General features: G+C 52.5%; 3 protein-coding genes across 3 annotated transcripts; 1 reads left to right on the top strand and 2 right to left on the bottom strand.

Moving 5' to 3' along the window:
- Positions 1–3731: 3731 nt before the first annotated feature.
- On the top strand, positions 3732–4160 carry V2A60_002661 (uncharacterized protein; the record flags this gene model as incomplete). The annotated part of the gene is made up of 1 exon (XM_083254009.1): positions 3732–4160. The coding sequence occupies one exon, from the start codon at positions 3732–3734 to the stop codon at positions 4158–4160; it is 429 nt and encodes a 142-aa protein (XP_083110135.1).
- Positions 4161–7410: 3250 nt separating this feature from the next.
- Positions 7411–8241, bottom strand: V2A60_002660 (uncharacterized protein; the record flags this gene model as incomplete). The annotated part of the gene is made up of 1 exon (XM_083254008.1): positions 7411–8241. One exon carries the CDS (start codon positions 8239–8241, stop codon positions 7411–7413), a length of 831 nt encoding a protein of 276 aa, XP_083110134.1.
- A 3759-nt stretch (positions 8242–12000) lies between these two features.
- On the bottom strand, positions 12001–13017 carry V2A60_002659 (tyrosine phosphatase family-domain-containing protein; the record flags this gene model as incomplete). Its single annotated transcript, XM_083254007.1, has 2 exons — positions 12001–12662; positions 12720–13017. 2 exons carry the CDS (start codon positions 13015–13017, stop codon positions 12001–12003), a joined length of 960 nt encoding a protein of 319 aa, XP_083110133.1.
- Between the last annotated feature and the right edge of the window lie 1939 nt (positions 13018–14956).

The following is a 14956-nucleotide window of genomic DNA, read 5'->3' as shown; positions in this document are numbered from 1 at the left end:
CATTGCCGCAAGCACTAGGGTTTCTTGGAGAGATTGGAGAGATTGGAGTTTTGTGTTTGGTGTTATTTCAGAGTGGGTTCTATATTCAAAATTTTTATCATTTCTTTAGCGGAAAATCTCGTGGCTGGTAGAGGCGTTTGAAGTTGCAAGCAGCGACTGGGCGGGCCATTTTTAGAGTTGCTACATAGTGTTCCATAGATTGGATAAAAGTCAGGATAATGACTATTTACTTTTCCCTCGGTGGACAAGAATAGCTCAGATGAAGGTGTGTCTTCCGCCCGTGGGTACACGTCTATGTGTAATAGCCCACCCCTGCCGACCAGCTCCGCCTGTACAAAGTTTGTGCGTGAAATGACATGAGCCGTGACCAAGCAAAGAAAGAACAAGTGATACAGTCATGTAGGATATAAACTGAATGGACAAAGATGCCGATACGAAATGGCCGATCAGGCATACTGGCACTCTAGAATAGCAACACGAGCCCAGTTGACTAGGCCTATGCGGGTAGACGACGAGCACAGCCCGTGCTGCTCTGGGCACGGCCAGCGCCGATCCGCCATCGATTGCCCAGCCTTGCGGGATTCGATGGATAGGACGTGAAGATGAACAAAATAAGACAAAAGCAACAAGAAATCAAAATTGGGAAATGGTTCAAACAATAAAATTCACAAAAAAAAAAAAACGTCATCTGACTGCAAAGACGAACTCTTAGCGGCCGCTGAGGCTGTCAGATGAGATCCGGGGCGGCCGCGCCCTTAAGCCCGATGCTGTCGGCCCCGTCAAAGCCCCCGTCCGGACACTTCTATATTGAGCCGTGGTGCACTGTGCCACGGGGAACGCAGCACCCAACCAAAGATACAATCATGAAATTCGACCAAATTAGCCCCCCCCCCCCCCCCCCCCCCCCCCCTTCCCCCCTCCCAAGTCACCCGAGAGAGTGGCAATGCCTGACCAATGGCTGTGGTGTTGTTACGATGCTGTGATCTTACTGCGGAGACTTGTTCTATCACTGGTTTCGGATACAAACCAGCACGAGACAAAAAAAAATTCTGTTTTTTTTTCTTTGTTTCGGCGAGTAATAGAAAGTCATCTACGAAAGGAGAAATGATGGTTTTCGAACGGCTGGCTTTGCCATGCGTTTGTTTTCGCTCCGATGCGGAGAGGATCAGGTTTGTGTGCTTGGGAAGCACATCCGCAATGCCTGCGCCCCAACCCCCATTTCTGCCGCGGCCACCTCAAATATCAGTAGGGCTGAATTAGCCATGCTGAAACACTGTTACCGTAGTCTGTATCCGCAGAATAGCAGCATTTGGCGGATGACAGCCACCACCCAATGGGCGAGTGGAGGGGCCAAGTCGCCTGGCTATCCCCAGTCGTTGCTCTACTTACACCTGCTTTCTCTCCCCCCCTCTCTCTCTCCCCCTCTGCCTTGTCATGCTATATTTACGCGCACCCTTGCAGACGCAGGGCCGATGCTGTACGACCTGGCTGGATTGCCATTTCTGGCAACCAAGGACTGAGGTGATCGACGGGAATCCGCGAAAGCTGATTGGCTGTGTAAACGAGTGGGCAACCTAGAGCCTTCTTTTGCAAGTCCTTCACTGGTCAATGTCCCCTAGTTAAAACAGGCTGGGTAAGACAGGCCTCTCTCTCTGGTGAGCTACCAGTACGCGCTGTCGGGTCCTCGAGTCCATTTCTAGGGTTGCGCAAGCGGTCCTGGGTCTGGGGGCGTGTGATGGTGAGTGCACCCAGAACAGTCTGCATCACGGGGGGGGGGGGGGGGGGGGGGTGCCCTCGTCCACGCACACGTCCAGGACGCTTGTTCCTGCTTGTAGGGCAGACACGATTCCCTTTCCACGTTTTCTGCAGATGTCCCTGCAACCCGCCGGACGGGCGAAGATTCCACTGGCGGCGTACAGATGGAAGGATTGTACGAGAGTGGATGCCCCCTTCCGAGTCCAACATTGCTCTAGTTCAATGACGATAGCCGAGGCCACGAGATTATGCTCCTTCTCCAGCTCGAAGAAGAGAGCTCTGGCGTACAGTAGGGAGAATATTGGCCATGATCATAGATTGATGAACGGTAGACACACGACAGATTCGCTCACAAGACTTGTGACATGGCTCAATAGAAGATGAGGGGTGGCACAATGAGGACATTAGGGTGTGGCTAGAGAGGAATGGGCGCTGACAAGCAAAAAAGGCCACTTTACATTTGATTGGCATCCCGCCAGACAGCCGAGATTGGCCAAAGACTCTGTCTGCCCTGTTTACACGCCCCTCCCCCCCTTTCCGAGTTGGTGGTCGCTTCTTGTACTATGTAGGATTGGCTGGACAGATGGAAAGCGGCCTTTCCACTCCCAGTCATGTGGTTGGATGGATCACCACTTGGTGAGGTGCCTGGTTCGCCAGATATACGAGGGGCATTTATGATTCAGCAATTAGTCAACGCCTCTCTCGCAGTGGCGCTCGGGACGAAGCCTCGAAATGCTGGTGTGTATTGGGGAACAGATGCTAGAGAGAGAAAAAAAAAGTTCCAATAGACCCTATCCACACCTCGTCCCTTTGTCCAACAATCGTGCTTGGAGCAAAAAAAAAAAATATACCCGCATTTTGATTCCTTTCTTCTTGGTATTTGTCGTTTTGTTCTACTGGGCGAAAAAAGACAGATAGCGCCGTTCAGTCAGGTTGGAATCTGGTACGTTTTCTAGAAGAAAGCAGCATAGCGAGTAGTCTATCGAGAGGCAGCAATCGGAGACTACCTATCCAATCGCATCAGAAAGGCCCGAATTATATGCAAGAGCGCAAGAGCGAGCTGAAGTCAATGTGCATGTTCGGTGAGGTACTTGTGGAAATAGTCAGGCAGAGTGCTGCATGTGCATGTGCTTGTCTCTTCTCTATACTGAGTTCTAATATTGCCTCTTGGCACTGCTACCCTCGTCTTCTGCAACGCACTTCTCCCCGAACCACCTCTACTATTGCGCATAAATACATCCATAAACCCCAGTCTGCATGATTCGTCCTAGCTTAACCCCGCGGGCGACTGCAGCCTACCTACCATGTCGGTGTGTGGCGTGCTTGCTGCCTCGATACCCTCCCGAGTGCCCGCAATCGATTCCGACCAGCCTATTCTCAAAATATTGACCAAAAGGGAAGAATTTTTTTTTTTTAAAAAAACAGAGGGCAGTAAGGAGTACAGCAACAGGAAATAATAATCAGTGCTCAGACCATAACTAGCCCACTCAAGCAATAACCTCCATGGGCATCGGTCAGTCAGGCCATTTCATGCAGCTCCCACGCAAGCTGGGCCGTTTTTTTTCTGCACATGCCCACCGCTCATCGGCCAGGTCGCCCACTGGCTGGCCAGCTGGTGACGACATAATTTTTTTTTCCCTTGCGCGGCGCGCGCGTCGCAGAGCCGAAGAAGCCTCTCGGTCATCAAGCAGTCTTTTTTCTCTTCCCCCCCCTTTCGAATCTCCTGCGCAACTCTGTTTGTGAGAAAACCCCGCCGTGAAGAAGCCGTACACCCCTCTTTCATGGCATCCGACGATAGCAGTCCTCTCCCGTCGGAGAGGTCCATTCTTCAACGCATCGAAGACTGGGGTAGTAAGTAGAAGCCAAAACCTCGACCCGCCAAGCTGCAAGCTGCAAGCTGCGCGGCCACGCGACATGTTTCTGCACAAAGCTTGTGCTGGTGGTCTCGCATTCGACGCAACAGAACGCGCGAAGAAATGCCCACGCCCCCTCCTTCCTCGAACCACACTCACGACGTTGGGCTTACACAATCCGTCGTTGCAGCGTCCTCCCTGCCGCCCTCCCTGCTCGCCACCCTCGTCACAGCCCTCCACGCACGCCCGCTGCAGCCTGTCCCGCTCTTCCTCTTCACCCCGACGCTCCTCTTCTCCTCGTATCTCAACCTATCGGGATTCACCACCGCCAGCGCCGGCCTGACTGCCGCCTGGTCCGGCCTCTACGCCCTCCTCGCCCTGCGACGCCCGCAGGCTATGCGCGCCAAGTTCTCCGCGCGCGGCCTCGTCCGCGGTTCCGCCGTCGGCCTCGGGGCGGCCAACGCCGTCGCGGGCGGCTGGGTCTACATGAAGGGCGATTTTCGAAAAGACGATGAGCGTCGCCGCGAGCGCAAGCGCTGGAGCGGCGAGTAAATACGAGAATTCATTCATGACGAGACTATGCCGAAAGAAACCTGCGGGGTGGCTGAAGCCCTTCTACTTGATAATGCAAGGCGTATCGAAGCTGGTATGCTAATGGGAATCAGCATCTTACAACTTGTACTCTAATCCATGTACTTATTCTTGATTGTAATATATTGCCATTCTACGCCAACAATGATACACTTCTGCCAAAGCTTGTCTCGCGTACCGACTCCAAAGGCATTCTTGGCCATTCTTTGACCACTGAATGGCCTTCTGAATTTATGACAACTCGGAAAGAACCGTAGAGCGAACCATTCATCCTGCAGGTTGTCTTCTTGCATTGGCACGTGGCTGCAGTATACCCTTGGAGTGCGCCACGGCAGCGACGGTCAGTCGCCTCCGCGTGGAGCGCAGAATCCGTCTTGGAATCCCATCAGCAGCCTCCTTTCTGCAGTGGTGCAATGGACCAAAGACTGATGCCTATGTACATAGACTCAAACAAGATTCACCAAAACCGAGGGCCCGCATGGCGGATATTGTCCGCTACCACCAGCGCAGCCTCGGCGAGGTGCCGGGTGTTGCTGAGCATAAGAGGTGGATCGGCGCGCGCCACGGCGGCTAAAAAAAAACGCCTCACACTTTTACTTGCCAACTCCCTTCGATGGATTAGGAGATAGGTGGCCCTGTTGGAAGCGAATTTCGCAATGCTCTCGCCGGTTTCCCATCGAGGTCGCCCGTGTAGATGAAGTGAGGACAACTAAGAGCCTGGTTAGGCGGTGTAACTATGGTCTAGACAACTAAAGTAAGTGTGCTGGTAATGAAATAGGGCTGGTTTCGGTCTTCATATTCTTCTCCCAAGGAGTCCATCTGCAACTTGCTCTAGCTAGTTTCGACGTATCTGTGTTGGTGAAGATGGGGAGTTGCCTCCCCCCCCCTCTTCACGGGTCTGCTGCCCAAGCAGCTGCCGACTACAACGTGGTGCTGTGCCAGGGATATGCGACTGCGCACCTTGAACCCCAGCCCGGGGTGTAAACGCTCAAATAAGGCTATGCATAGCCTTATCGTTGCGCTTGTAGCGGCGGGGGAGGGAAGCGGCTCGGTTGCTTCGCATACAGCCGATGCGTGTCGGGCTTGCAGGAAAATGTACGAGGTGACGGTACATGTGACGCGTTTCTTCTCCTTGGAGATGCTTGCGTCTCCCTTGCATATGAGTTCATACAGCGCCGAGGTCATCAGTGGCTTTGTCGCTCCAAAGGCCATGAGACGGAGCCGGACGGGTCATGAAGTATTCCCTTTTTTTTTTTTTTTTTACGTCAGTGCTGCCCCAGCGTGCTTTTTGAAACTGTCTGTAGCTATCAGTTCATGTTACAATTCGCATTGAGAACGCGGGCGCGTCCCACGAAGTCATCTGCGAACGCTGGCCCGGGGCCCGGCCGAAACAGGACCCTGACTCGGCCGGCTAACTAGGCGGTGCGCACAGCAGTCCTGGCAACGCGAGCGGGCAGCGCCGTGCAAGAGCAAAACTGCTGAGAGTTCTGCGAGTTTTGATGCGCTAACCAACTAAAGAAGGTGCTGCGTAAATTAGATGATCAAATTAAGGGTAAGGAGATGGAAAAAACCTGGCGGTGGAGCGGCTTTCCAAACTAGCACAACAGAAGAAGGGCTGGTGAAAGAATTCGAGACGAGACGGCCTAGATAATAGAGTAGACGACCCAGTGCTATACGATGCTACGTTCGGATGGCCTATACTTCTTCTTTTTTTCCTTTTTTTTCGGTTGAGATTGTACGAGAAAAGAATGTTTCATTTCAGGGCGGTGAGGTTCCGTGTAGCGTCGTTTCTCTCAGAAACTGCAGTCATTATTCCCACTAGTTAGCCACAGCCTTGTAGCCATGACATGGCTCCGTGTGCCTGGAAGCAACTTCTCGGCATTCCATTTCCACCCACCTTCTCTGCGCGCCCCCCATTTCCCGAAGGCTGAGTGTGGACTTGGACGGGGAGGCGGCGGCGGCGGCAGCGGAGTCGGAGGGGGTGAGATGGAGGCTACACATACTAAATCAACACCCTCGTCTAGAGAACCAATCAGATTACCGGGCTTCTTTTCGTTCACCTGCATGACGCTAACAGCTCCAACAGCCCCGTGGGCCGTGGTCTCACTTACTGGTAGCTTTTACAAATACTGAGTAGCCAGCCAGGCTTACGCAGTAGCGCTCGAATACACCCCTGTCGGATGAGGCTTAAAGCTTTTCTCGATTGGCCCCCCAAATACGCCCCCCCCCCCCTTCCCCCTCTCCCTCATTAGCTCCGGATGTACCTTTTCTTCTTCGATACATGCCCTTCTAGAGGAGGCGAGGGCGTGCGTCATGGACGCAGCAAGGCGGGCGATGCGTCACGGCGCGTCCATCAAGCAGGCCGTCGTGTAGCTGCCTTAGGCCCAGACCATGAGTTTCCAAAGATGACCAACTACAGGGATCTAGTCTAAAGTAGGCTAGAAGAGGTACCTTAGCTAGTAAATTATATAGTAAATATACCTACCCTGCACATGAATAACCTCCCTAAAGATCTATGGCGCGGATTCCGCTCTTCTAAATCGCGGACCTACGTGACCGCTAAAGACTGAAGTGGTCTTACAAGAGACCGCATTTGCTGTAGCGACCCCTGTGTGGAGCGCGAGGTACATGATGCTTTGAGTCATGTGCGGGTGATCTTCTCCAAGAATATGCCGGCGAAGATCTAGGGCAGTCTTGTGAAGGACTTCAGCCTCGTTGTATCGGCCCTGTGCATGGTACGTCACCGCAAGCTCCCTCTCCCTCCATCGTCCCTGATTATAGAGAAACCCCGAAACTCGACTGAGCAATCCTGATGGATCAAGCCCTGTCCCGGAAAAGTTGCAGATGCTGGTTGGTTGGCTCCTCAACCTCGTGGACAAGGCCTTTGAACCAACACCGACCAGAGACCGTGAATTTGATCACGGTTCAAGCGATGTCAACTGTGGGGAATTTGACTGCGGACCCGGGATCTCAACGGGGAGGCCATAGCGGCCGAAGCCACACCCGGCCGGACCGCGTGCAGGATGGCTCATGAGTTTTGGCGGCCGTTCTCAAAATTTGAAACAAGACCTCTCGGAGGAGCATGGACACGATGTCCTCCTCGGCATGTCCCGCAGGCAACAATGCCGCTTGTCCGCAGGGCTTGAGCGGGTGCCTTGACTGCGCCGGATAGTTAATTATAGTCTATCTAATAGGGAAAGAAGAATGAATGTTAAAAGTCACCAAAGTGCTTGCGTCTAATAGCTTCCATCGTTAATTCTTCCGGCATAGGTGCTAGAAACTGATCGACCGGATCCGCCCAGAATGGATTCTGAGGGTTAACATACTTCGCACAGGTATACTCCCAGTATACTGGGAACCATCCTGCCGTTTCCCAGTCCACAATTCCGATAACCGCATCCCCCTGGACCAAAATATTAAGGCTGCTCAGGTCACCGTGGGTTAAGACCAACTCGTTCCCTGATTGCCGATAGAACTTGAATAGCTCGGAAAGGTCGGCAAGGTCGGGGGCGAGAGTGTATTCAGTATCCAAACTCATGCCGTCAATAAGCGCCTCATGGAACTCGCGCACAGTAGCGTACGGGCCCCAGTAAAGCCGGGATGGCAAACGACAGTCGTAAAAAGGGCCACCATCGATGCTGCTAACGCCCGTCCCCGTAGGAGGAGGAACCGAGCGAAGCTCGGTGATCATACGGCGCAGCTGGTCCAGGATTCGCGTTTTCGATTCTTCGGTACGGCTTAGCCATCTATGCCCTGCCATTTGTCCTTTGATATGGCGCATAACGATATATGAGGCACCTTTATAGGTGAACGCGTAATACACCTTGGGCACGGGAATGGACGTATGACTAGCAACAAATCGCATCGCGTAGGCTTCAGCCAGATTATCGTCTGGCTTGGTCTTGATGCACATATTGAAGATGTGAAAAAGGCCGGACTGCTTTCTCCAGAACCATCGTAAGAACTTGTGATATCTTATTTTGACGACAAGAAGGACGAGTGTTCGGACGGCGCGTCCGGGCGTAGGAGGTGGAGATAGCATTCGGATTCGTCAAGCGCTCAGGCAAACGTACGGTTCGAAGGTATTGTACCAGTATGTGAGAGGAAGCTAATTATGCCCAAAACTGTACACAATGAATTGTGTTTGCAAAATGTTGATTGGCTACAGTAGCGGCCGCGAAAAGTGTCCGCCAGTTGAATTTAATTCCGCGCACGACCACATCCAGAGCAAGGACCAATTTTGCTCACTTACATGTAAGTACTGCTTCTTAGGATAAGGAAAGGTGGTCTGTGCGAAAAATCACGTTCAATATTCGACTGGCGGACACTTTTCGCGGCCGTTACTGTGAATAAAAGAGATTTGATACCTCTCAGGACTAGAAAGTCAGACAGACCCCTTTCGCATTCCTCGGGGTCTGTCAGCTGTATGATGAGGCGGGATGAGGCGGTTTTAGCTGCCTCGGGTATCGCTTTCCATCGGGGCTCGTTTATGCACTGCTAGATCCGTAGATGGAATCGTACATACCATTCCGGAAAATGAAGCCGGAGCTAAAAGTCTTCAACAGGCTGACGGATCAAAATACTCGGAATCGCTTTGTAGAATAGAGTGTGCCAATTGACAGTGCCCTGACCGGGGTTTGCGAGCGCTTTTATTAGCATAAATTCATCCATGTCAGTCCCAACGGCCATTCTAGACGTCGACTTTGCTCGCGGTAGAAGAGGCGTTGCGCTCCAAACCGCTACTGATGCCGGCCGGACATTTTTCTTGTTCTAAAGAGGTAGTCTTTGGAGCGAGTCGAATAAAGTTCTTGTCCCGAGTGGCAAACGCCCATCTTCCCATCGCAGATTTGTCCTGGCAAAGGAAGCACGACAGCCACGGCCGAGGAAGAGCAAGTTGGACCGTCAAGAATGTCGAGTCAAACGAGCCTGATGGTATGTGTCTATCTATACCGATCGAGCTTTGCTTTTCTGCATCGTGTCAACAATGTCTGGCCATAAGTACCATCAACAGCCTTAGCGACGAATCCAAGTGGACGGCCGGTGTGCCAACCGTGGACGTGGAATCTTGATGTCTTGGGCCGCCACCCAACACAAGCGTATTTGACCTCGGTCCAAAGCTCTTTGAATAGACTAACAAGCCTCGTTCAGGTTTGCTCCGCTTGCTAGGTCTAAACAAGATCACAATCTACGTTCCGTCAAACAATGCAGAACTACCCTAGAGACGAAGTCCAGCCCGAGCTCTTGCCGCCTTCTGAAAAGCGATGGACAACCACGCGCCAGGACAACCATCCCGAGACACGAGTTTAAGTACCTATGATGATAGCGCAATGTCTCGTAGAGTTTCTCAAATCATCGCATTACGAGAGTCGCCGCGTGAATCCAGATATCATGAGCATGATAGGCTGTCTTTTGCAGCTTGTCGCAGCGGGTTCGTAGTTGACAAGAAAGAAAAAAAATTCCATTATAACAAGAATGAGAACCAAAAAACACAAATGGTCTTGAATATAAATTCAATATACTTGACTTGTACCACTTTTGTATGTGTGTGCGTGCGTGCGTGTGTATTTAGCACCGCTACCGGCTTCCCTTTTCACGTCTAAAGGCGAAGAAGAGTCTTCTCTTCCGGACAGGAGACGGTTTGATTCAGCGGCAGCCTGGCCCCTTTCCCCCATCTCTGCGGAAGTGGTATGTCGTCGACGAGAGAAACTGAATCTGCGGGAGCACGACAGGTGCAGTTTCCCCCCGCTCGACAGAGCTTTCAATGTCGTCGCTGGTCAAGAAACATCCACAGCTCTCGACGTTCTGGACAGGCGCATCTTCAGTAGCGTCGACTACGAGCGGTGTCCTAGTTACAATGTGAAATCTTCCAAGCCGGCCCTGCCGTTAGTGCAAGCGGCAGTCTCGCCGCCAGCCTCTATGTTTCTCCCAGCGTTTATAGCATCAAAGATGTCTTGACCATGGATTTGTCCCGCTTGTTTGGCCGAATTCGAGACACAAGGTATTCTTCATTCCATCGTAGCAATCCCCTTTGCAAAAGAAAGGAACCCCCCCCCCCCCTTTTTGATTCCGGGATAAAGAGGACATCTATTGGGCGACCAGATATGGTGTCCTCCGGGGAATTGATGCGAGTCTACTGAACCCGTGGCGAATGTGCTACATTTAGCAGTAACCAACGCAATTCCCGTCACATCGTATGTGATCTCCTCCAGCAATGATGCTGAGTGATTCGCATTCGGAGTACCAATATCCGAACCAGATATTCATGCCTTCTCGCGTGGCCCTCCTCCGCGAGACTGATACGCCCATCCTCTGACTTGGAGCTGCTCACATCGCAGAACGTCTACTTGTTCGCCATGCTCGTCACGAAAGAAAGCGACATGAACATGTCGTCTGCCATGCATACAACCCCTCTCTCCTCTTACTCATTACACGGCCAGCTCGTTCTCCAAGTCGGCCCGCCACAGCCGGCGTTCCACATGCGCCCGCGACGCCGGCAGAGCGTCAGGCCCGTAATAAACCGCCGCCACGTTTGTCGTATCAGGCGGATTCGGTTCCTCAAGTGACCGGCAGGTCAGGCATAGAGTTATGAAGTGCAGGCGGGGGCGGGCAGCGTCCCCAAGTTTTCTTGTGCCGTCTGAACTCTCAAACGACGTTGGAGTAGGTGGGTGTGACTGCCAAGCTGCTGGAACGCGGGGTGCGCGCATGTGCGGCTTCTTTCTTTTGCGACCGGCATACGTGATTTCTGTTCTGCGTCCGGCCGAGGCTTTTATGCGTGTCGCAGAGCGAGGATGAGGAGGGGAACCGGGGGGGGGGCTGAAGAAGGAAGGGGGATTGCTCCTCTCTCCGCCCTTCTCACGGAGTGCTTGTTGTGTTCTCTTTTTTGGAATTTACTCATGCAACCCCTTTGAAAGACATGCATGGCAGGTGCTTCCGTGTTGCGTGTCATCGTCGAGGTTAACGCATGTCAGCGGGCACCTGCGGCTGCATGCTGTTCCATAGTCTGCGTGCATTCGGCCGGTCGGCTGGACGGCTTTCAAGAGTCGTGGATGCAGAATAATGGTATGTTGCAGGAGGGTGACCGTTGGGTAAGACATGGGGGGCAGAGTCTTCGAGTTGTATCAACCAGGACTGAGATCCTGCTCACAGGTACACCTTCAGAGTTTGAGCGATATCAACGTTACGATCAGTTATAGATGGTATGATAGCAATTCGGAACTTGGGCAATGTAGGACCATCGCGAGGATAATCCTTGGGTTCTAGATGTCTGCTCTGTACTTATACTGTGCTTTCATGCCCAGTTCTTGCAACCACTTCTTCGCTGGAATTGATACGCGAAGTAAGGCAGTCATCACAGTCCGGCAGTCAAATTAAGGCAAAGTCTGCATAATGTGCACACGATTCAATTGGCTGGTCTGAGCCATAGAAAGTAGAAAACCCGCGCGCTCGCGGCAAATATGAACAGAACCCGTACGCCAAAAGTCCTACAAAAGAAATAATACATAGCCAAGATCTGGCTCGCCAGTCCATCGTTGCCCGAGTGAGGGAATCTCAGCTCTTGATTTTTCCCCCTCGCCGCATATCTTGCCTGGACCTCTAAACCAGGAAAATCAAAGTAAGCAAGAACAACACCGCTTGCCATCATCTATGAGTAAAATGCTCGAGTCTAACGCGAAGCAGTTCCGAACGACTTGCGCTCGGAATGTCTGTGGCCAGGCGCCCTTCCAATGCATAAATGTCAAAAAAGAAATGGTTCAAATCGGTCCGACGCAGATGATTATCGGCACGCTGATCGATATCGCCGTCAGTAGCCTTCGATGGCCGCGGGTGTCGAAGTCATCTGCGTTCCGGACACGATCCATATTACAACAACCACTGTCGAGAACAGTAGCGTGCGCACAAAAGTCCTGACTTGAACAGGACTGCGCGGAACAATTTCGTCTTCAAATCTCGGTATTAGGGAGGATTGAAAGGCGTTGATGTAGTTGATATCGCATTCGCGAATTTTGGGTGAGGCAAATGCCCTGTACTCGTCCAGTGCGGGGTCGACTTCCCAACCTGCCACTCTGCGGGCGGCAGCAACAACACAGCCGGTGCGGTGCTTGCCATGATTGCAGTGAATCAGGAGAGGATAGTTTCGCTTGTCCAGAGTCAGCTGCAGAATAGCGGCCATGGTATCGAGAGGGATGGCCTCCTTTTTGGTGCCTTTCATGTCAAAAGTGACGTGGCTGATACCGTTGGCGCCGACAAAGGTTGCCAGATCGTCTTGCAGCTCATCCTTCTTGACCAGAGTGACGATAGTTTTGAGCTTGAGGCTCTTGATGAAATCGAAATCGTGCTGCTTCGGGTAGCTGCTACGATAGAAGCCAGGGACAATGACACCAAAATTTGTTGGACGGCCATCCAAGGGTACGACGGGATACTCGACAGCCTGATGAATTGTAGGGAGCAGTGTCGGTATTTTGGCTGCCGGGAGTGTGTCAGGAGCGAGCGACGTTTCCAAGGGAATTATTGACTGCATACCTGACTTTTCGACGGTAGTAGAGTCTCTGATACCGGGAACGCTGCTCTGATAGCGCGAAGCAGCGGCTGCTTCCTTGATGGGGGCGCCATTGCGTAATCCTTCTTCCATTTCCGTGGCGCACTGGAACAAGTCTTCCCTAAACGAACTTCGAGAACTCCGTCTGGACTGATAGGAAGACCCTGATGAGGAGGAGGATGAAGAGGAAGAAAAAGGAGACGAAGTAGTGAAGGAGGCGTAGCTCGAATCGTCAAAGAAGATGGCCTCTTCAGCGTATACACGAGAGTTACGCTTGGCCATGGTACTGGGCGACGGCAGGTAGTTCAAAGATGTTGGCCGCTGCGACGAAGAAGCGAGACGGCACAAGTCAGGTCGATAGTGGTGGGAGAGAGGCTCGGAAAGGAATCGGGATATTGCACACGAAAACTCGAGAGCGTTTGAAGGCGTGATAGTCGGGACGAGCGAGTGCGAGAGAGGTGCTGTTGGATGCAGAGAGATCCAAGTCAGAGCCCGTGTGCAGTGGTAGCATAAAGCTACAGACAATTGGGACACATCTCGGAGGCAAGATTGACAGAAGAAGGCATCTTGTCGAGTTTTAAACAGGGAGAAGATGGTAGTGATTCAGAGCTCGGTGAGAGAGAATGGTGAACGCGGGATGTTGGAAGCGAAAAGAGAAGGAGAGAGGCAAAGACGGGGATTTTGATGAACAGGGATTGAGACGGGGCGCGGGAGAGCAGGCCAGGCGGCGACCCGGGCGCGGAAGTGGGAGTCTGGAGAAAGTTAGTAGGTACCTAGGTACCTAGGGACTTGGACGAGTCCCCTGGAACTCACTGTAAAACCTACCAACAGCCCCTGTAATTGTACAAACTCTGGAAAGTGGGCGAGTCCGTCACTGTGTGGAAGAGTTTTGTGGGTGGGGACCCTGGATCTGCACTGAGCGGGTCATTATGCAGGCATCAGGGACAAGTAGTGATACTTGCAAGTTCCATTATTCTCGGTGACGACAGAGGTATCGGGGCACTTTACGCGTTAGCACGGCAACATGCCCATAGTGCCGCAAGCACTGTACCTACTCAGTACCAACAGGCTACAGATTACTTGCCTACTCGCGCGAGAGCGAGAGCGACAAGCAGAGCTAATGTTGAGGTTGGAGGAGTAACGGCTCGGCAACGGAAATGGCGGCAGACACTGGACATGTAGGATTTTTGCTCTTTATTTCTTGCAGTTCACACTGCATTCTCTTCTTCCAAGTATTTGTGGCGTCTTAGCTTGTCGCGATGCATTCATGCTCTCCCTGAGTCCCCGTAGGCTGTAGGCTGTAGAACTGGGCAGCTGGGTTACGCAGCGCCCTGGCCCCCCTCCCCTGCCTCCATCTCCAACCCTCTTCACTCTTCTTTACAAACTCTCCGAGACAGCCAGCCGCAGCGTCCCAGTCCGGGCCAGCCAACCAACCAGCCTCACTCTCCCCATCAACGCTTCCCCGAAAGAACTCTCCTCCACTTTATCTACTCGAAAACGCATCTGCCCTCCTCATCCGGACTGGCGCGTCATTGCCCAATCGAGCATCAAGCCAAGCTACTACTTGCAGCAAGGAAGATCAAACGCAGTGCCTTGGCGACGCAACTATGCAGGCAGCAAGCAGGCCAACATGACTATGCCATGATGAAATGAATGCCTGCAACGCCGCCGCCTTCAGATGGCCAACTATTTATATCGACGAAACTCAGAACACATTCCTGCCCTGTTTTACTGCGGGGTGACGATGCCCGTCATGCCTTGTACAATTTGGGGGGGTAGCATCAGCGCAGATCATCTTTGTTCCGACCACGCATTTGGCAGTTTTTCGTCCCCCTCGGTGATTCCGCTGGCACGCCAATGACGGTGCCAACGCCATTGTTTGCTCGTCTTTTCGCTGGCTGGCATGCAGATAGTGATTGCTAACAGCAGTGTTTCACAACAGGGGGGCAGTAGCCCTTTGACTACTGAGTACCTGTTGTACTAACCTAGGCGTCTTTTCTCTTTCATGCGCTTCCTGGGCGTTAATGGTGCGCTAGAGGAGGCATCCCGTCGTGTGGTGCTCGCAATCAACGCAGACAGCTTTTTTTTCCCCTCTTACCGGACGCTCCATCTCTACAAACGGGCATGCGGGACACCAATGGTGTGTCTGGTGCGGTCCTGCTGCAGACGTCGCTCCATTGTGGCTCACTCAAGCTTCCCTTGGCTTGCCCTACCTACTAAT

This window comes from Cordyceps javanica, chromosome 2, assembly GCF_051103115.1.
Source record: "Cordyceps javanica chromosome 2, complete sequence".
Lineage (NCBI taxonomy): Eukaryota > Fungi > Ascomycota > Sordariomycetes > Hypocreales > Cordycipitaceae > Cordyceps > Cordyceps javanica.
Note: the sequence above shows the minus strand (reverse complement) of the source record. Positions and strands in the feature narration are given on the sequence as shown.